We start from the raw sequence: 22,856 nt of genomic DNA, 5'->3' as shown, positions 1-22,856 counted from the left end.
ATTTGATGGCACTCTTTTAATAATTGTGTCTGGACTAGACAATCCATTGAATGACATCATGAGCATCGATGCTCGGAGTTAGAATATGTTGACATGTGATCAATCAAGTCATTGAGCCTGATAACCCTATCCATTTGGTTGTCTCTCACAACAAGTATAGGTTGCTGGGATCTATAGTCTTACCCAGACCAGGATCCTCAAAGAATTTCAGCTTCCTTAAGTTTGGACAAAACAAATTCTATCACGAAGAGAGAATGAGGTATTGCAATCCCCAACCCCTCCCCGTTAGCGGGAAGGTTGCCACTATGTGAAATGGATGATTTTCTGGTATTTCCATGACTCAACAATGGGATAAAACATAGGACGCAGTCATCAGATCATTCTTGAATACAGGAGATGTACATAGTTACATCCCCATAATCTGACTTATAAACTTGCACCTCCATAATCCAACATTCATAAATCAACATATCTATAATTTGACTCTCTTCATACTGTTGCATCTCTACAATCTGACACTCTATAAACCAGAATCTATATAATCTGACTTATTTAAACCAAAATGTTTAAAATCACAATAAAACCTAGCACTTACATTTCTACAACTGCATATTAATTCAATGTTGTACCACTGTCACTAAAACACATTTTATTCACAAAAAGCCTTATTTCAAAAGGGTTTTCAACAATTCATTGATATTGTAAGAAATATTTCTTCAACTCTGTCTATGTTGATAGCTGGATTCCAAATTATCCCTGATTCTAGTAAATTACAAACAAGCTAAAGAAAATTTCACATATTTTTAACATGGATTTTTTCCATGAAATTAAATTGAACAAAACTAAATAACTCCAAACTGAAACAAACGAGTAGCCTCAAGTAGGAACATTATGTTCCACAGCAAAAACTGGTGTAGAGTTACAATGAGTATTAAGCCCCCACAACATACACAAACAGGATATATTCAAGTAATGACGAAATTGACGATATGAGAAGTGCTTGGAACTAGGATGCATTAAATCAATGGATTCTCTATGACGCAGTTAGAGAAGAAACTGCTGACTACATTGATTTTCTATCACTAGAGTGGAACACGCCAATAACTCATACCAAAGACACAATCAGATTAAGAAAGAGTTAGCATATGGCTGGCTTTATATAACTTTAGGGTAACTATCTGGACAGGAACAAGGTGTTGTCAATAGCACGTGACAGGGTGACAACTGACAAGATTGACTGCTACTGACGACATGCATCGCACTGAGATATAAATTAGATTTTTGTGAATAAAATATCAAAGTAAAGACAAACTCTTTTTTTTCATTTTTTTTTGCCAATAAGCTACACACTGAGACTTAAAATAAGATTTTAGTCAATAAAATATGTAACTGTACACAAACAGTATTATTTCAAATTTGTCAATTGGGAAGATTTTTTCATGTTTAAGTTCAATTGATCTGAAGTTATTTTACCAAATTAACAAAACTAGTCAGTTAGAAATAGAGGTTTGGCAGTATCATATCATCAGGAATATTTTTCACAAACAAGCTACGATTGACATTCTCTAGTTCCTAAGACTCAGATCCAGATATGAAGATAGCTCTGTGGTGTTTATGAACATGTCTCACGTCTACACAACAACCCATCAATACTCCATACACATATCATCCCCAACAGGACGAGAAATATCCCGCCAATTTCTACCACATGTCGACAACCATGTACAAACAAAAACATGTTTATTTCATCATATACAATATTGATCTGAGATATTTACCACCATCAACAAGAATGCTGATAACAATTACACCAACTGTTTATTTACCAAAGAAGTCCCCAGACGTAAGTAGAAAGAGATGATCATTTGGGAGAGCTTCTAACTCGTGTACAGCTCTCTTGAGGTAACTCGGTACCGTTTACCTACATACCGACTTAGAATCTACCTTGCCGGTTCCGGATCTCTTATACCGAACTGAAGGTATTTCACATATGTAACATGTTGATACACTAAAGTGATGGCCACCTCATGTTCTCATCGTCACTGCACCTAGTGGTCTTCCAAGAACGTGTCGAAAGACCTACCAATACCTCGCTTGCTCTTTAGGGCTTAGCTGCACCTTTGCACAAGGAAACATATATGCAGCTTACAAATGAGTGTAATTAACCTAAGCTGTAAGTGACCTTTTTTAATTTGCAGCTTCATTCTGCTGCAAACATCTAAATGATGTTTCTTATTCTTTATTGTTTGTAAAGTAAAGAAAAAATGAAAAAAAATGTTTTTGATTGAAAATATGTTTTCTTCACATCGTTTTGTTTATATTACTAATAATGATAGTTTTTTTCATACAATATTAACCTGTAATCAGCCCTGACATCTTTTTATTTATATTCTAACTTCTTCTTTAGACATTCTGACCAAGAATAAGAATAAATGAAATTGGTCTTGAATAAAAAAATAACTTAGTTGTTAAATATCGAATAGGTTTAAAAAAGTAAAATAAAAATTGGATTATTTCATGAATTTTTGTATATCAAGGCCTTTATTCCCTGTATGCCGGCTAAGATGTAATCCGTAGGTTAAGACATTTCACACTGCTGTTGACGTGTCATTTCCTTCAGTCGATATGAGTAATGAGTAGAATATGCTATATCCATCTAGTATTTGTTGAACAATGGATTCCTTGAAATCAACATGTACGAGTGAAACAAAGCTTGTAGCCCACGCTGCTATATTTATCAATCTGTTGTATTATGTTGGTATAATGTTCTGCGTAGTATGGCCTTTCTCTCAGAACTGTGTTCTGGGCAAATAAACAGGTGTTCCGAGATAAATATGTTCTGTATCATAATGGCATGTATTGCTATCACATGTAGGATATTGTCCAGGGGTTTGATAGCATCGGCTCCTTAACTGCAGCGACTACAGAAGATATAGCCACACATTAACACTACTTTCAGCTGTAAAACCAAACTTGGACATTTTGGAAAGTCTCAGTTTTAACCTTTCTAACTTAAATTTCGTCAAAATCTCTAATATACATATAAACAAAAACTTCATTCTCAACTTCCTGTTGAGTATGCAAGTATTGGAGCATCATTATTTCCCAAGTTGATGGATAAATATAAATTAAGATTACATTCTCAGCTCCATGGGGAGTATATAAGTTCTGGGGCATCATTATTTCCCAAAGTGATGGTTAATAGAAAATCAAATTACATTCACAGCTCCATGGGGAGTATATAAGTACTGGGGCATTATAATTACTCCAGTTGATAGATAATATAAAATCAAATTACATTCTCAGCTCCATGGGGAGTATATAAGGGTTGGTAAGGGTATGTGTGAAAATTAATTATCATAGCAATCGGACAGATGTTTGAAAAACAAGAGGATATGATTTTCAACTGTTAAATATCTATGATAAGACAGGAGAATGAATTGATTGAATAAGCAAAAACAAAAATTGAAATTTTGCTTTTTTTGTATTGACTCATGAGCTTAAAAATTCTGATGTTGCATGAAGTCAGTGAAACTGTGAACAATGTGTTGTCTTCACATGCTTGATGGTGGTTATCCTTCAAATGACCTTCAGTAATTTAATATATAAATGTGTCAGAAGCCTAAACCTACATCACATGGTTATCTGAAACTTCAGCTAATTGTAGAATTACTATACTCCTATTATATAGAATATAAACCTGAATATTGAACAAAAACAGGATAAGAGAAAATTTCATCCTAATGGTTAATTTTACAGAGATTGCATTTGCCAAACTGTAATTTTCTGATAGGATTTAGCATCAAGGTTCATCCTCAGTCCTGAATAAGGTGAGCTAAAAACTAGTGTTGAATTAAACGTCAGTCTAGTGTGAAATACCGATCCTGATGTATCCTATGTGATACAGTGTCCATATATACAGCATTAACAAGAACAGCTGATACAGGAAGATCTATCAATGCCTAACTTCTGTCTGACAATAATATTACCTGCATCCATTCTCATCTCAAAAGGAAATGGATGTTATGTAGCTGATTCAGTACCATCGCCTCATTTTAAACCACTGATAGGGTGAGCTAAACTCTAGTTGAAGAATATTGCCTACATCCATCCATTCTCATCTCAAAAGGAAATGGATGTTATGTAGCTGATTCAGTACCATCATCTCTTTCTAAACTACTGATAGGGTGAGCTAAACTCTAGCTGAAGAATATTGCCTGCATCCATTCTCATCTCAAAAGGAAATGGATGTTAACTAGCTGATTCAGTACCAGCACTTCATTCTGTAGCACTGATAAGGTGAGCTAAACTCTAGTTGAAGAATATTGCCTGCATCCATTCTCATCTCAAAAGGAAATGGATGTAGTTATCACCTACAATAAATTATTATTGCTTGTTTCCTCCAAATATTGACCAGCACTTTCGACCAGGTCAATTCCCACCCATTACACTAACATAGCTCCTGGGGTCATCCATAGCTTGTTTATAACTCTGTAATTGGGTATAAATTTCAGTCATTTTCAGATAAGAGTTAAGGGCTTGGAGTCTTAATGACGTTATCAGCCCATAAACACCTACGCTTATTTCACATGGTGTTTACACTTTCTCGTAGGGTATTGGGTAGAACATGTGAAATTGATTATCAATATTGACACATTAACCCCTTGAGGTATTTCATGGCTTATTTGTTGTCAATTAAGGCTGCTGGTATAATTGGGTATTTCGTTATACAGTACAACCTTTGATCAATGTAACACGCTGATGTAACGTTTCATCACGAGAAAAATATATATTCTGTTTATATTCTGTTTATACTCTTGTCATGAGCTAACAACTCAATTAATGAAGTTGACAGATATTTACAAATACAATATTTGTAGGATAAAATATCAATTTCATATCTTTGACATGGTTATAGCAACAAAACCAGCTCAGTACAGTACTGTAGATTTTGAGTATCAAATACATGACGGATAAATCAATAAAAACGATAAAACAATAAAAAATTATGTGTTAAAGCAAAAAATGATGCATCATAATGAACCAAACAATGATTTCTGTTGATTTTTTTTGTAAATGTGCCATCAACATGTATTCAAGTATCTCAGTCTAAACATTATTTAAGAGGCCACGGGTGACCCTGGGTGTTCTAAGGCGCTGCAATTCATTATGCAGAGTTGCTTCCCTTGGGCATGCCAGGAAACTATGATTGTGGTTTCAAATCCCGATAGTGTTTCTAGGTTTGCGAGCACAATACCCCTACTTGTGGGTTTCACCAAAGTAGGCAACATCTATGACCTGCATCACGTCAGGTTTTACTCTCACATTAAGCTAACACACCATGATATCACTGGAATACTGTCCAAAGCAGCATTAAAAATCCAACTCACTCACTAACATCCTCAATGTATGCAAGCACATATATAGAACTGGACCACACAATGATAGGCAGGGAGGAGTTTGAAATACAATGAACGATGAAACTTTTACAGATATTCATCTGCAGAGTCAGTTGGTGGGTGAGTATTGTTTTACGCCACTATTACAAATATCCCAGCAATATCGCCGGGGATACCAGAAATTGGTACCTATGTGGGAACCGAACCCGGGGCACTAAACTACCCCACTACCCATCACTGATGCAGGGGCAAGGAGTATCTCTGAATTGTTGTTACAAATAAAGAAGCTGTTACACATATAAGTTTCATGTCTTTAAAGATAACAACATCTATCACCATTTTAAACCTAAAGAATGAGAAATAAAAGAGGGTAATCTGAGAGGCATCTGATATCACTTCTTATATCTCAAACATTAAGAGGCGGTGGGATAGCCTGGTGGTTAAAGCATTCGCTCATCATGCCGAAGATCCGGGTTCGATTCCCCACATGGGTACAATATGTGAAGCCCATTTCTGATGTCCCTTGCCGTGATATTGCTGGAATATTGCAAAAAGAGGCGTAAAACCATACTCACTCAAACATAAAACATTTTGATAAAACATCAGTTACGTTATTTACCTTTCTGAGCAACCGGTGGAGTTTCTCCAACTTAGGAAAGTGGATGCAGCTTGGATGGCGACCGAGGGATGACATTGTCCTCGGTGTAATGTCCACAAAACAACACAGAGAAATATAACAGAGCAGTAAATCTGTCGATAAGCAAGTTTACATCACTCCTGGGACAGACTTATTGCGTGTATTTCATAGTTCGTCTATTTCAGGCCACGTCAACCTGTCACAACACAATAAAACACTCCAGACTTGCTTAATAAACCTAGATAAACACTGGCTACCACTGATGGGAAGGTCAGAGACACTTGGTTGGACGTCAGGTGTTAATGAAATACATCCAATTCATTAACCACTGTGGAGGCCTATCCAACGTCACAGTGTTATGATTCCGAAAAACTGTAAACAAATTCCAGTCACCTTTCAAATCCAAAAAAATGTGATTAATCAGTGTCAAAATTTCAAAAACAATTCCTGTCAGTGTAAAAGAATGTCACGGCCAGTATGTACGCATGTAACACTGAATCAGCCAGATGGATAGGATCTCATGAAGTATACACTTTTTATGTATATTTCAACAGCTGTCAAATGTCTATTTCAAATGACGTCAATAGCATGTAGATTTCTTGGATTATACACCAAGGTCCCAGATTGTTTACATTTCCTTCACCAAATTCATGTACATATCACGTCACTTTCAAAATCCTTGTGACAGCTGGCTTACAGATATGTACACCACTCTTTGTGACGACAGGCAAAACACCCACAACAAGTGAAACAGACAGGTGTTGATTTCTCGTTATCTGTCCATACGGTTATGTCACACCTACAGATTATGATCCCATGTCAATCAGTTCACTTTGATGTGCTCAGCTTCTCAGTTGACGCTTCACAATATAGTCCTTGTACTTCCTTGCCGTGACGTCTGATTTGCATATGATGAAGATTAATCCGATATCACGCAAGTTTCAGAAATGCCACAATAATTGCTAGCCAGTGGCTTTTCCAAAATCAAGTGTATGTCTATGGTCTTCAGACACAGATTGATTTCCACAGCAAAAGAATAATCCTCTTGCAATGCACGTCACCAGATGTCAGCTATGTATTACAAGATCATATATGCTGACAAGCCATCAGGTCTGTTGTTTGATTACTACTCCATATGCGTCATACAAGTTTCACTTAAAAAGATGCTATATGAAAAGTTCATTAAGTTTGCCAGACATCATGGCATGAAAATGAAAACTTATCCATACAGATGAATTAAACAGACAAGTCATCAAAGAAGACATAAAAATACATATTATTTCTGCGAAAATAGTCAAAGACAGTAATTACTAGGAAGTAATTTCCCCATGACATAACACATGCTGGCACGAAAAAGAAACGTCTCCTGACGTAGAGCTTCTTATCAGCTTATGAGGTCTGCTTGATCATGGAATCAAAGGTTTGTCAGTTATATCAACACTTAGCAGGACTTAATATGCACCAATGCAACTGCAAAAAATCTGCACTCGCTGACAACAGGATCTGTCATGCATTACAATGTTCATGAAGATCCTCAAACTCTTGAATGATGTAATCACCAAACCCTTTTTACGGCCATGAACTTCTCACTGTAAAACTTTCCACGTCTACAGATCCTGCATATTAATTGAGCTGCAAACATTCACACCTGCAACCAGGCAAACAATTCAAGTTGCGACCATCCACTTTGTGGCTTACACCACCACTTGATCTACCTGGTAAACACTGTCGGTTTCAGTAGCTGCAATACATACTCCAGGTGTATCATAATATGCACGATTACATCAGAGAACTCAAATCAAGCTGACATATTTCGATGTTCACCTGCCCAGGGGGTGATAGGACATCTAAGCTCGTCCCAACGAGAGGCGAAGATACCATTTGAATCCCAATAGCTGTTGATCCCTGGAGCTCCGTACAGGGTTGTACGACACTGATGTTGCACCTGAGTGTCCCCCTGTGAAGGCAACCACGCTTGACAGTGACTTCTGAACTTTACCCACAACTCAAGGCTCTGTCACCGCAGATATTTTTGAGCCGTCTCACTTCCTCAGGACAAGATAATTATAGCTGGCTGGAGAGTCAGGTTTAAACCAGATCACAAGAGCTAATGGTTGTGTGTGTGTGTGTGCATATTCACTGTCCTCGCACTTTAAAACAATGACGAATAGTTTTGATTCTCTTTGATTCAAACTTGCACATTCATTCAGGATATCCTGAGTTTTAATATGATGTGGGTAAAGTCACATACTCTGCGCATTACAGAACACGAACTGTTCAGCCAGGGAACTGTGTATCTAATTATGGGTAGTATTAAGTATTAAGTTTTAATCATGCAATGTGTCTCTCCATGAAATCCAAGCTGGATGAATACCGTTCAAAGTGTGTCTGAGTGCTAGAATTACAGCCTTGTCAACTCAGCTCCAAAAACTGCCTTTGATGTTTAATCATGATCTGCCTCTAGGAAGTGGTGCACTTTTCACAACCTCATCTGCGCATCAATTCAAATTCAAGTCTGTCAGCATCCCTTAAGATGCTAGCAGTCCGAAATGACCACATCAGCATCAAGAAACAAAAACATCACATCCAATCAAATTTCTTCACTTCGCTTGAAAGTAATCCCGAGCTTGGTGCCTTATCGCACCAGCCCAACAAATTTCAGTGGTGTATGAAGATCTCAAGCATGAATCAAAGCAGACATTAGCATGAGGGAACTCTGTATACGGTGAAAGGCTTTACCTGACAAAGCAAACTTGACAGAGAAAAGCGGAGTATGATAGGAAAATCTGGACTGACCACTGACCCTCCACCCCTCATTGTGGACATTCACATTCCACTGGACACAATGTCTGTCTTTCACTATGCAGGGACAGCATGAGTGCTGACCTGTCCACCACTGGTCATCACAAACTCATATCTCAACCCTTAGCAGATTAAGGAATAAAGGCGCTATTTGAATGGTTGAGTAGACATTGTGTACTCCGTGCACACAAAAACTCACTTTTTTCTCTCATATTCCCAAAGGTCACAGAAATGTCAGGTTTATAATTTAAACATTGATTACATTTGAAAAAAATGATAACGCAGTTTGACTTTACTCTTTAGAAAGGGAAATTGAGTTAATTATTTCCAGCGGTAAATTTAACAATCTTTGTGAGCAGGCAGCATATTAGCATATTAGGTGTCTCAGCTTGCGTAATTGTTTAAAGGATTCTTTGATCTGGTGGTTATAAATCTGACAATATTCGATTCACGATTCAGCAGTTTCCGCACCAGTGCATGTTTTTCAGCCCGACAGAGTCTCAAGACAGTATTTCCACCACATTCCAATCATAAAAGAATTATTAGCTCACACATACAGCACTATTTTCAACTGTTTAATCACAGATCCAATTTGTCTTGAATAACTTCAAAGCAAACATTCCAGCAATGTTAATACCATACACCAACACAGAGACCTATAACTGTTGAGTAGACTCGGACAAAAGTCCACTTGTAACAATGGTTCATCAGACTTCTTAGCCAACAGACATATTTGTTGTTCTACATCACAAAGATGCCTATAACTGGTATTACTTCACTTTGGCACAGTCATGACCCTTGTCCGGTCTGGAACAAATTACACTTTGCAATTCCCAGATAATTGACCATTTTTGGAACCAATAACGTCAAAGCAGCGCCCAAATATGGAGCAAACTCTCCGAAGTTTTTCCAGTCGATAGTTTAGTGTGGCATTCCTTTACCATTCTTATCCAATTGATTCCTTGAGAGTGTCTTGTGGATGGTGTAATAGAACCAGTACACTTGATAATAAATCACCTTTATTGTCCCGGGCAAAAATAGATTTGTTGCACAATGGATCTGTTCTCGACAGAAGGATTTCTTTCATTGGCCATGAATTGTTTATGGTGAGACAATCAATACTAGTTAGCCTCAAAGCAGTAAGAAAATACTTGTAACTGTTTAAATAAACTGAATGATATTTTGAGCATGAAGGTAATGATCTGAGACTGAAATAGATATAGAATGGTTTGATAGAATGAATACCGACATGGAATTCATGAGTTTGCTGCACGTCAAGTTATTATATATTCTGGCTCCAATACATGTCTATGTCAAAACTTTTATGAAGAAAACAATTATAGTATATCTGTCCTATAAAATTGATTTACTTCACATGTTTGAAAGAACGCTATCCTGATATAAGGAAATGAAATTTATTTCATTGCAGGATAAAAGTTTGAGTGGGAATATATTCTCTTGTGATGTCTTTGTTATTAACAGTCATCATAACACTTACTTTTGTGTTTGAATGTTTGATATAAGTCACATAGCCATCATCATTCATTAACAATCTCATTAAAATCAGATTTTAGTTCTCGCTGTTGCTAAACAAAGATCTGAGGACATCCCATTAAGGGTCACATCAGAGCGACCTTTCATCCAACCAATCAGAGCATCGCTTACCAGATCATGAAAGTGACAGTCGGAATGTGTTTTCTAATCATGCAACCACGAAATATTTAACACGGGGTATTTCAAATGACAGTTACAGGTTTTATGATTATATCCATACAATCTAGGCCATATATAAACCATTCCAGAATGTTCATCTTATCAGTTTTAATTTTTTTTAATCGTGAATATGTCAAAATATGTTTCGAAGCGTAGTCGCCAGTTTGAAACTAGTGTCGTAAAGCTCGAGAAAGCTGCCTTCAGATTGGCTAATGTCGATTTCTTGTCAGTCATTTCATTGGTCGGTCAAAATTCGGAAAAGGTCGTTCTGACGTGACCCGTACTGGGATGTCCTCAGATCTTTGTTTAGCGGTAGCGAAAACTAAGATCTGATTTTAATGAGATTGCATTCATTAATATAATAGTAATATTAAAGACTTGACATGTTTGCGTGTACAACTGATTTGCCTAACTCTACACAGAGGTATATCTCTGTTCCTGCCAATGTGGGAGAGGTTGGGTAGAGTAGTCGTTAAAGCATTTGCTCATCACGCCGAAGGCCGGGTTCGATTCCCCACATGGGTACAATGATTGAAGCCCATTTCTGGTGTTGTTCGCATATTATTGAAGGAATATTGCTAAATCGGCATAAAACCATACTCGCTCACTCCTACCAATTCACAACCTCTGTGTCATATAACAATTTGAAACCCTTCTCAAATAATCTGGTTCCTACTCTAATACAGTTTTACATATGAAGATATGGATTATTTCAATGACTAGTGACCTTAAGTTATTTTTAGCCAATACCCATGCTGGGAGTGCCTGATATCTGCATCACTGCAGGGTAATAAATGTTTTGTATTTCTGACTTCAACAATAATCAGGTACGTTAAAAATACTTAAAATATCTAATGTTTAAGACATGCGGCAATGAAAATGAATTCATTCCTGATGGAAGCCATTAAAAATGAAAATAAATGCTGAAACCATGATAAGATCCTAATTAGCATACAGAAATGAGCAGTATATTGACCATCATATGGTTACATCTGTTCTTCACATTTCCTTCTTTCAGCCCTACTGATAATATGACACATGTTTCCATCTAATATTTTAACTCATTTCAAAACCGACATTTATTCCAAATTATATTCTTCAATATCCTTCCTTTAAAGCATATTCAAGACATAGTGCCGTCAAACTAATGACTGAACCAGCGACGTTCCGTGGAACCGCCTGTACGTCTCTCCCACCTGCCTCCCACGCCTGTCAATAACAGGATATGTACATGTCTGTAAAAACATGCCACTCACATAACAGGAAACTGACGATACTTTGTATTGACACTTCAATATTGCAATTAACATCAAGGTAAATATCCCCTAAAGGACCTGATGTTGGTACCGGTATGTACCAAACTTGATTATATCCTGATCATTGATATAACAGGAATCAAATCTTATATCCTTATGATTTAGCGCATATAATGATAACCATTAAATCATTAAGGATATTTGGTTCATATCTATAACCTTACTACAGCTGTGTATTGATTTCATCAAACTTTCTACTTTACAAAGTGTTGTAAACTGTATGACCCCAAAATCATTGTACCATTTGGTGAATTATTGGTGTTTTTTTGCAAATATGAAATTAAATTTTTACAAATCTTTCCCTAGGCATTGAATATGTTATCAGTGCATGAAAGTGCATTGAAAGAATAAAATTCATTCCTCATAAACAATCATTAATTCCAATTACAAAATTCAATTTTGAAACTTTAATCAAATTATTTTAAATTAATTGCATCACAGACCGGAAACAGTCACTGGACCAGAATAATAAATGTTTTTTGGAGGAGTTCACTGAGACAAAATCATTTCCTCATGTCAACGCCAGTCCAAGCTTTCACCATGGTTCTGCTTTCCACAAAACCGTAATTTCAATCATGATTATAAGCCCTTTGTTCTAAATTGCTTCTTTTGATGTCTGCCTTGACGAAGCCCAAGGCTCTATCTTTGTTAATCTGTTACTCCATCAAATTTTGTCATAAACTCAGGTCCATAGCTGACTGTAATACCTCCCAAGCCTATGTGGACATCAAGTGGCTAATTGTAAAATCAATCCATTGCATGCAGTTTCTTTGTTCTGTCCCTCAACATGGAGGAAGCGTTTTAAGACAACAGTCTTGCTTCAAAATTCCGGAAATCATGCAAATTAGTTTAGCCTAGAGTTAAATTTCAGTTTGGATGTGCTGCCAGAATGGACAGTCTTTACAACAATTTGATCAACTACCTGTCTTCCTCAATTCGACTGGTTTGGATTCTACAAGATTCCAGCATGTTTATTAAATGTTTCAAAAAATATGATTGATGATTCAGTCTCTCATTTGATATTCTGTTTTTTCACCAAGTGCACTTTATCTTGTTTTTTGGTTTTTGAAGTCAAGGTTCGAGAGTAATGTATTCTGGGCACTGATCAAATTTGGAAATTGATTCATGGATTATGGAAAAAAGCTTTTATTAGTAAATGAGACAAAACAGACTGGGGGAAGGATAAAGAATAAAGATGAACAGATAATAAAAAAACCCAGAATATTTTAATTATTACAACTTTTGTTCTGTTTTATATAAAAAACCTATTAGAAGCATGAAAGGACAGAGAGAACACCCATGATAGGAAACATCAAGAGATAACATAATTCAACTTAATTATGTGAATGAGTGAGTGAGTTTGATTTTACGCTGCTTTTAGCAATATTCCAGCAATATCACGGCAGGGGACACCAGAAATGGGCTTCAATTATGTACCCGGTATATCAACAAATGCAAATTGTGTAATGTTTATGAAAAAAAATCATGTATTTATGCTCTCAATTATATAACTCTCCTATTTTATTAGAAGTATTAATAAAAGTATGTGTAAAAAGTTATATAAAAGTATTTTTACAGTCCCTATGAGATTGCTATCTTTTTACTTCATGTAGCAATAAAACACAGTTGGTCAGTGTATCTGAATACCATAGCAAGCAATATTTGGACAGACTTGTCAAGAGAAACCCCCATTAGATGTGTATGAACTTAGTTTTACTCAATTTTCTTGAACAGGAGTGTCGCTCAGTACACAATTAATGCAAACAAGGATGTTATCTCTCATTCTTCAACTATAAAATATACTCTATTATCCACAGTGCCACGAATGACCATTGCTTTGAACAAATGTACATTTTTATGTAAAAAATATATGCGTAATCTGATGTAAAATACAGCCAACATAAAAACATATCTTGATAATGGTTAACCCTACAAGTTAAGAAAATAGATAATATGGTTGATTTGTCCTCACTCACCCGACCTCCATAAAGAAACGCTACTCAAATATTTGTCTACTCGTTTGCAGGATTTTATATAGTTTCATCCAATTAATGAATGCATGATTACGTTTTTACATAAAGAAAAACATATGAGAATGACATAAAAAAGCCCATCTATAAAAATCTGAACTGCAGGCGCTTAATGATTAGTTTCTGAAAATCTATAATTGATTGAAAAAGCAACAACATTTAAATTGAATAGAAGCCCTAGTGAGATGGGAGATTCAGTTCGGAACATGTGGAAATTCAAGACTTGCTTATAAAATAATATGGTTCTGGGACTGAGATTGACTAGATTGGCAAATCCACCTATATGAAGGATGCTATAAGACAATGCCTGTTGTCCTATGGTATGCAGTTCTATGAGTTTGTTTTAATACACTTGATCAGCCTCACGACAGAGTCCAATCTATTTCCTTGTCAATACCAGACCAAGTCATACAAATGCTCTGTACAGCCATAAATAAACAAGCTTTCTCCTAAACCTATCAGCACCACATCGCCACCACTGTTCTATCAGACTCTACAAAGAGACTGTGTATCAAGTAGTCATTTATCACAACTCTACCAGGAGAATATCAACAAATTATCACTAGGAACAAAGTCAGATTGGTTTATTGCATGAAATAAGTGTTTACCTAACAGCCAAATTGACGAACAATGTAATTTCTGATTGATATCATCTGTCGCTAAAAACTATGTACATAACTCAGTGTTTGGTGGGAGGCTTACCAATGCCCTGGTCTTAATGGTGTTAATTTCAGACCATATGACGTACATTTCATGACGTTTATTGCATTGATGTGTAAACCGCCCATACATGACTATGTAAACATAACATAGCTGTCTATGGCCAATGACGTTAATTTCCTACACTTTGTAATTATGGTCATGCTGTTTGTGACTTTAACATGAATATACAAATAAAAAACCAGTACAACGACCATCAAAAGTTAATGGTACTATTCATATTTACATCATGTACATTTCACTTTGATATTTGACGTCACGTAAATAGCCCATGCTAGACTTTGCACATTGACTGAGTCTGTGGTACGATGCACAGAAATGAATTACGGTTAATGGACGTCAATTTCAATGAAGGCATCATACATATCAGGATATTTGTTTCATTATTGTATATGTAACTCATACATATTGCATGAATGTAAACAGGCAGGAAATCAATAACATTATGTATTGATTTTTTCTTATCTGAAGCTGATTGCATTAAGCAGGCAATCCAGTACACTTTGCGATGCCGCTCACAGAAAAGCACAATGTGATGGGAACGCTTTAAGTGACTTCATCTTATTTTCTAGCATTGCATAAAGAAACACCTAGAGATAAAAAGCCAAGCATCTCCTTGGCAGATCCCAATGTTCTTTTCAGTTTTAATATAAGCTGAAAGCCCTGGCATCAGTCTTTCTTGCACACATCAAAAAGAAATGTCAACGAGTAAAAAAGTCAACCTTCTCGTGTCATGAACGCCTAGTGCTTATTTGAGTGTTAAAATTAAGTTAAAACTCTTGCATTAAAAAGTAATTTCTCATAAGTGCCTGTTTCAGAAATTAAATTTTCTCTCCATATAAAAAATTGGTTCTGTAATCAAAGATGACATTTTGGTTTTAAATGTACAAATTCAAAAAACTAAATTTATTTAAAAACTTTAAAACTCAATAAGGGTGAATGAAATCAATATTATGGGAAAATTGTTAAATTGAATCCAACATTTCAATTATTGGGTAACTAATTGCCTTGGAAATATAGAGCTAAGCCATAATTATCCCATTGAACTTTTTCACACTGAAAGTTTGTCCTCTGCTCACGAATATCAGATATCTGTAAATTGGCAGGCTTCATGCTCTGTGATCAGTTCTAGGGGTTTCCCTCCAAATTCTTTCTCCCTTGACTTGTAAATTCAGCATTCAAGCACGTGGAATGGTGGAGAACCACCATGGAGATCCAGGAGGTCGGCAAGGTCTTATTTGCCAGGAATGTTTGCCGAATGTGACTGAATCTATACATCAACATTGTCAATCACTTTTCGAGTTCCTTTCAATGTTGACATATTTAATTGTCTCAGACAGGTCAGCCTCCCTTCGACCAATCACAGACAAGGAATAACTTACGCAAGGTGTCAATCCCATGTGTGAATTTTCACACACACATGTTCTGGACACGACTTGTAAAAGTTGTATAATATCAAAACAAAATAAATATTTTGATTGGATTAAATTAATTTGACATGATTTCATTCAAAGTTTAACTGTTGAACTAGAACCAGTTGAGCAGTTCAGATCAATATTTTTTTCAGATTTAGAAGAAATAGCTTCTTTGAATCACTACCAGGAATATCCTGGCAATTTTATCACTAATTCCCAAGCAAATCAACACATTTATCAACTTCCAGAAAGGAAAAAAATGTTCATTTGAAAGAGAAAAAACAATTTGTGTGGAAGGCTTTGCACAGAACAGATAGTCTGGAATGTAGGCTCATTCCAATGTCCTTTCATCAGACAGATACAGAGGGTGTGTGAGTAGGTTTAATACTCTACAACTACCGTATTCGACGTAATAAGCGCCCCGCTCTAATAAGCGCCCACAGCAATATTTGATAATATATTGTCTAGTGAATAATCCCAATTAGCACCCTTCCGATTGATCAATGTACACAACACTTATTTATTCGTGTATAATACGCACTCGTGTGTTATATACACCCTTAATTATGGGCGATTAAATTCTGGAAAATGTATCTCTCGTATATAAACATTTCAGGCTGTCAGCATAAACCACAAAATTTATCTTTCAACTCTGTTTTTCTCTCACCAAAATAATATTCTAATAAGAGCACCCTATTTCTAATTTTGAGAGCGCCCTGGGCGCTTATTACGTCAAATACGGTATGTCAGTTATATTACACAATGTCTGCTCGTGGGCAGTAAGCCTGAAGTAACGAAGGTCGTAGATGTTTACCACTTCACCGAACCCAAGAGAATCAATATGGTGCTAACAAACCTAGAAACATAATCAGGAAAATCTTGGAGTTGAACCCAAAACCATGCATAAGTTTCAGCATACGTAAGGGAGGCAACTCTGCAAAGCAAATTGGGGCACCTTTGACAACCAATCCACAGATGTTTTACTTGTTTACATCGCCCATCCTGATTACCAGAATAACTGTAATTAATTCCTAATACAGGCCTTATAGATTGGTACTATTGTGAATTGAGGTTGCACGGGTTGAGAATCTAAATATAATATAAAATTAAGATCGGACAAATAAAGTTATGAGAAACAAATGATTTTTTTAATTGTATGATAGGCATTTCTTTAAAGTTGACGGATGAAAAAGTAGACACAATTTATGAATAACAAATTCTTTATTTTACTGTTATGGCGACGTTTTGGTGTTGATCCTTATGTCACTTGACAATGTTATAAGGATATATACCGAAATGTCATCATTACAGTAAAATAGAGTTGTTATCCATAAATTGTGTCTACTTTGAAATAACTAAGGGTTTGAGGTTTTACTGACTGTCAACATACCATACTTTGAATATCTTGAGTTGGTACTTGAACAATCTCATAAAAATCAGATCTTAGTTCTCGCTACCACTAAACAAACATCACAAGACATCCCATTAGGGGTCACGTCAGAACGACCATTCATCCGATCAATCAGAGCGTCGCTTACCAGATTATGAAAGTGACAGTCGGAATGTGATTTCTAATCATGCAACCTCGAAAACTTTAACATGGGGTATTCTGAACGATAGTTACGGGTTTACGGGTTGACCATCTATTAGCCATTCCAGAATGGGTTTTTTTGGTTCAGGTTTCAAATTTGTAATCGAGAATTTGTCAAAATATGTTTCGAAGCGTAATCGCCAATTTGAAATTAATGCCGTAAAGCACGAGAAAGCTGCCTTCTGATTGGTCATTCCATTGGTCCGTCAAAGTTCGCGCAAGGTCGGTCTGACGTGACCCGTAATGGGATGTCCTCACATCTTTGTTTAGCGGTAGCGAGAACTAAGGTCTGATTTTAATGAGATTGGTACTTGAATAGATCTTCTACTGTTTACACGTTTCTCTATTACAGTATTTCAGGATATATACTCCTCAAAAGAAGTTAAGGATCACCAGATTCTTTTATTATTATAGTAAATCCGTCATGCCATCAAAGATTAACTATACATGTAGCAATATGAAAGAATCAGGTGGTCCTTAACTTCTTTTGAGGAGTATAGCTGTTTATGTTCATTGTGACTGCTATGATTGACTCACCAGGCCAGGTGAGCTAAATCTTTACATACCTTTCATCATTGAATGAATAAAAAACAAATTTTGAGGAAAGTCAGGTTTCAAATGCTTTTTCAAAATCAACTAATATCTGTAATCACTATGATAAACAATTATCATACACATGCTTCACTAAATGTTACCAGGATACATTCTTCACCTGTAGTAAAAGACCCGTGAAGATTCCAGGGTAGAATAGTTATTCAGCAACCCATTCTTGCCGTAAAAGGTGACTATGCTTGTCGTAAAAGGCGACTAATGGGATCTGGTGTTCAGGCTCGCTGACTTGGTTGATACATGTAATCGATCCCAATTGCGTAGATCGATGCTCATGATGTTAATCACGGGATTGTCTGGTCCAGACTCGATTATTTTACAGACCGCCGTCATATAGCTGGAATATTGCTGAGTGCGGCGTTAAACAACAAACAAACAAAACCTGTAGTAAAAACTCAGGTGTGTGTTCCACCTTAACGATAATAGCTCTGGCAGGTACTCAGGTGTTTCAGGTGCAGCGTCTACAAAATTGCCTCCACAAATTACCAGCTTTCTCTTCAAACAGAAGGGAAGTGTTTGTTGTTTTCTGTTGTAATTACAAATAAAGATCAAGAAAGCATTGTAGATGTGCTGCTGCTTAAGGGGAGAATGAAAGTGATTTTGTCATATAAATCTTCTATATTTCGCCTGAAGATGTGCTGTGATTGTAAAACTTATCTCTGTATACTAACATCCATCTCATTGCCTGAAGGTGACAATGTATTATATCATAAACTTTATACCTTCTTTAAAATAACATCTTAAAATGAAACTGCTGAAAAGACCTAATTTTCAATTTGACAACGGAGGTATCTTAGAATTGAATTCCATCTGTTATCTAATATAGTCTTAATGTGTTGTTGGATTACATTGAAGTTATTTATAAATGAATGAGTTATGTAAACAAAATTCACAAAATCATTTCCATAATCATAAGAAATATCTGCTAAAAGCAGATTCAATAGTACATTTCCGACTATATCATAAGCATGTGTTTATGAATCACCATCAAATAGTGATGATACCAGGTGTTCTACAAAAGGAGAGCAAATCCTGCCCCAACACCTGCCACAAACACATGCAATGGCAATTCAATTGTTCACCTGAAAAAAACATGGCAACATATGGTCAAAGTCAAAACAGTGGAATCGGACATCGGACATAATTTTAGTTACCGATCCATCCAGTTTGGAAATGTCCTCCACATGTCTATCCTAAAGCTTGTGGAAAGTGTTACTGAGGCCTTGAATGTTGTAACCCTATACCCTGTTATCTATATGTTTATGGTTTCATGAGTATACCGAATATTGATAAAATATTCATAAATTTGTTGAAACGTTACTTGCATGATACGCCTTAATCTAGACTTACATCTAGTCTCTGAAATAAACATATCGTACAGGAAAAACAGTTGTTCAGTTATCTTAATAAAAATATAATAAAAGGGAGCCCAGTGACTCTCTTCATTTTCAGATGCTGCAGTAATCTAGACTTGCCAAACATTATAGACTTGCATGGGCTGTATTTGATATATATTTGTATCAGGGTCTGTAAGAGAGACTAGCCGTAATCTTAAAACCAGGTATCGCAATAGTCAACAAACTACCATAAAGATTGTTTACTTTTCTCTTCAAGAAAGATCTAGTTGACTCATTCAAGTGGTTAGGAACCGAATATTTTGGGGTGGGGTGGGGGAGGGGGACACATCTTGCAACAATGTCTTTTTTTTGTGGCAGAGAATAACTTTTAATTTGACAGTAAGAAGCATAATTATTTTTTTGAAGCATTTTCTAGGTCAAATACCATTTAAGCAGATTTATATAAAAATTGCGTACATTGCTCTAAGCTTAAGGAAAAGCTGCATTTAAATTTAGGGCTGACAATAATTTACAAGAGATTTATAGTATACTTAGTGAACATATATAAAATACAGATGTCCGACAGTATTAGTTTACTGTAGTTTAGTTTCGTTCCTGGTGTGACTGTGTCCTATGTTTTGTTATGACTCATCTCAATGGCTAATGAGTTATTACTAATCCAAACATGGACATGACATGACATGACGTGACGTGACGTGACGTGACGTGACGTGACATCCATCTGCTACTTATGTATATACGAAATCTTTGTCTACACAATATTTGAATTGCCATTTCAACAGATACACACAATTCAAGTTTAATATGAAATATCACTAAACACATCATTTCAAATTATGGGATCCATCATTTCAAATTAAAGTATCAACAAAAGCAGTCAATAAGAAAGAGAATGGAATGGATTCTGAGCCAATAAGTGCCTATTTAAATTCTAAAAACATTAATTTGGTATGCATTTATTTCCTTTTTTGCTCATAAACAACAGATAGCTTCAGATCAAAGACTCAAAGCTCCTTCAAATCAGGCTTTTATAATGATTAACTCAAACTGAACCCACTTAAATAAAGTTAAACAACACAGGGCCGAAGATTTCAAGGCAGATTTCAAGGCTGAAGAGGGATTGTCTGTTCACACATTCATACCTTATGGTAACATGCTGTAAGTGAAATAGACAGGCTTGTCAATATCAAAGAGAAGATATGTACATTTTGGAATCCAATAAAAACATTGAATCATTAACTACAACATTTATGACTGTGGAGGAGGATGTGACTCTGAAAAAAATTGATGCTTTGTAGATTACTGTTGGAGAGAAGCCAGTATTATATAAAAGTTCAATAAAAGTTAAGTAAAGAAAATATTGACTCTCACAGTTGTTCTAGGCGACATGCGGGTTATTCAAAATGAAAATATGAGAGACTGACGTTGGCCCAAACTGAGGACAACAAGTTTATACATATCTGACAAAGTATTTTGGGGAAGCTGATGTAAGTGCAAAACAAACATGGAGAGGTGCCAATATGTCTGTCACTTCTCCAAACAGACATGAAAATAAACGGATAATTTTGTATGTTTTCAGAAAGTTGCCGTACAAGTAAATTACGCCACACATATTTTGTTGTGTTTGAGAAGGGCAGGACTTGACTTCATTTTCTACCGACTCTGGAAACATTCCAGGTTTTGGTGCAAACAAAGGACTTTTTCCAATCTTCCTTATCTAAGCTTAGAAAACAGGCAAAGAAAGTTGCTTGGATGAGTTTCCTTCAAGTTCAATGGCACAGAAACTGAAACTATTTGAATGTTTTTTTTCCAACAGGAAGATATTGCTCTGGTTGACCTCAGTCTGAATTTAATAATGCAACTTTCCTCATACAAAATGGGAAAACAATATATTTAATAAAAACATGATTTCATACAAAAAAGATAGCATACTAGTCATATTTGATTTCTTTTTTAAAGTTTAAGAAAACCCTTAAGTCTGTAAAGGATGCAATAATACAAAAACTCCGAAGACAGATATGGAAAGGGACTTAAAATGTCTTTTTCATTGCAGTGTTTATATTCTTCCTACCAAGCAAACTTAGATCATACTAAAAAGATACTACTTCCTTCTAATTCACACCAAGTGAAGATGAAACCCAGTCTAGTAAACTCAGGATATCACGAAGTCGTGTTAGTGAAAAGGTAGTGAAAACATTCCCAGTTCTATAAAAAACAAGCCATGGTAATTATTGCTCTACAGTATTGCTCATGAGAAAATTAGATAAACACTTGCATATGACTTAATATTTAATAATATTTTCTTTATCAACTCCATGGGGAGTATGCAACCCAAGCTTCCTGTCAGGTGCTAGTAGGTTAACAGTCACATTACCATCTCATCCTACCGGGTACCCTTTCACTGATTGTATAGGAAAGGACTGTTATTGCAAACTTTAAGTTACACTGTAACCTTGTTAGTCTGGACTCTGTTAATCTGGAGTGCCCACGTTGCAGACGATTAGTGCTTGAAATGCTGACATGTAGGACAGAGGGACTAAACTCTGAAACCATGATTGATGACAATTTGTTAATCCAGTCAGTTTAGTGGAAATATGTGTTTGGTTTAATGGGGGTTCACTCTAACATACAAAGTTGAGATGATTAATGATGAAATAGCTAATTAAAGGCAATAATAGAATTTGAAACTTACACGATTAAACATTTGATATGTTACATCAGAAATCAAATAGTGAAACAAGGCTACAAGTTTTAGCTTGGTCATCATGGAACTGTTTTGTAAGGGGGGTACGTGATCCATGACATAATCAAGTGGCCATTTTCAGGAAATCATGTGCACGGTTCCGTCTGTCACATGCTTCATTTGAACGGGTAAACAAAATTTGGTATTTCCAAATAGGATTTTCCGAAAATTTCGGATTTTGTTAATTGTTGTATCTATTTGTGATCTCCACATGACCAGACCACTTGACCTGGACCGTAGAGGAGGAAATACTTAGGGCAACAAGAGATGGCGCGGGAGATGAAGCGGCCTACGTTGATGGAGTGGAGAGTCAGGATTTGATACTTTCATTCTACTACATCTACTTTCCTTTTGATTCTTGATCGCCAAACATAATTAATGAACATGAACGCCATTTTGAATTAATTATTTGACTGTCATCCTTACCGACCTCACTACCAAACATTGTGCCTCACAATATTTTATTCTACCAACCAGCAAAGAAAATTGCTATGTATGTACCCACGAGCATACAGATCCTGAA

At 36.0% G+C, this 22,856-nt stretch overlaps 1 protein-coding gene across 2 annotated transcripts in view; it reads right to left on the bottom strand.

Moving 5' to 3' along the window:
* LOC139469842 (ras-GEF domain-containing family member 1B-like) overlaps positions 1-22,856 on the bottom strand; it is a 152,344-nt gene that overhangs the window by 60,917 nt on the left and 68,571 nt on the right. Inside the window, exon 1 of one of the 2 annotated variants that reach the window (XM_071252149.1) lies at positions 6,019-7,751. The exons of the other annotated variant lie outside the window; for it this stretch is intronic. Within the exon in view, the coding sequence (XP_071108250.1) occupies positions 6,019-6,093 (75 nt within the window). The 5' untranslated portion in view covers positions 6,094-7,751. Of the gene's footprint in view, positions 1-6,018; positions 7,752-22,856 lie in introns of those variants that run through there. 2 annotated transcript variants of the gene reach the window in all.

The sequence above is a fragment of the Haliotis cracherodii genome, unplaced genomic scaffold (assembly GCF_022045235.1).
Source record: "Haliotis cracherodii isolate W230 unplaced genomic scaffold, xgHalCrac1.p SCAF_2, whole genome shotgun sequence".
NCBI lineage: Eukaryota > Metazoa > Mollusca > Gastropoda > Lepetellida > Haliotidae > Haliotis > Haliotis cracherodii.
The sequence above is the reverse complement of the archived record's forward strand: the minus strand, read 5'-3'. Positions and strand labels throughout refer to the sequence as shown.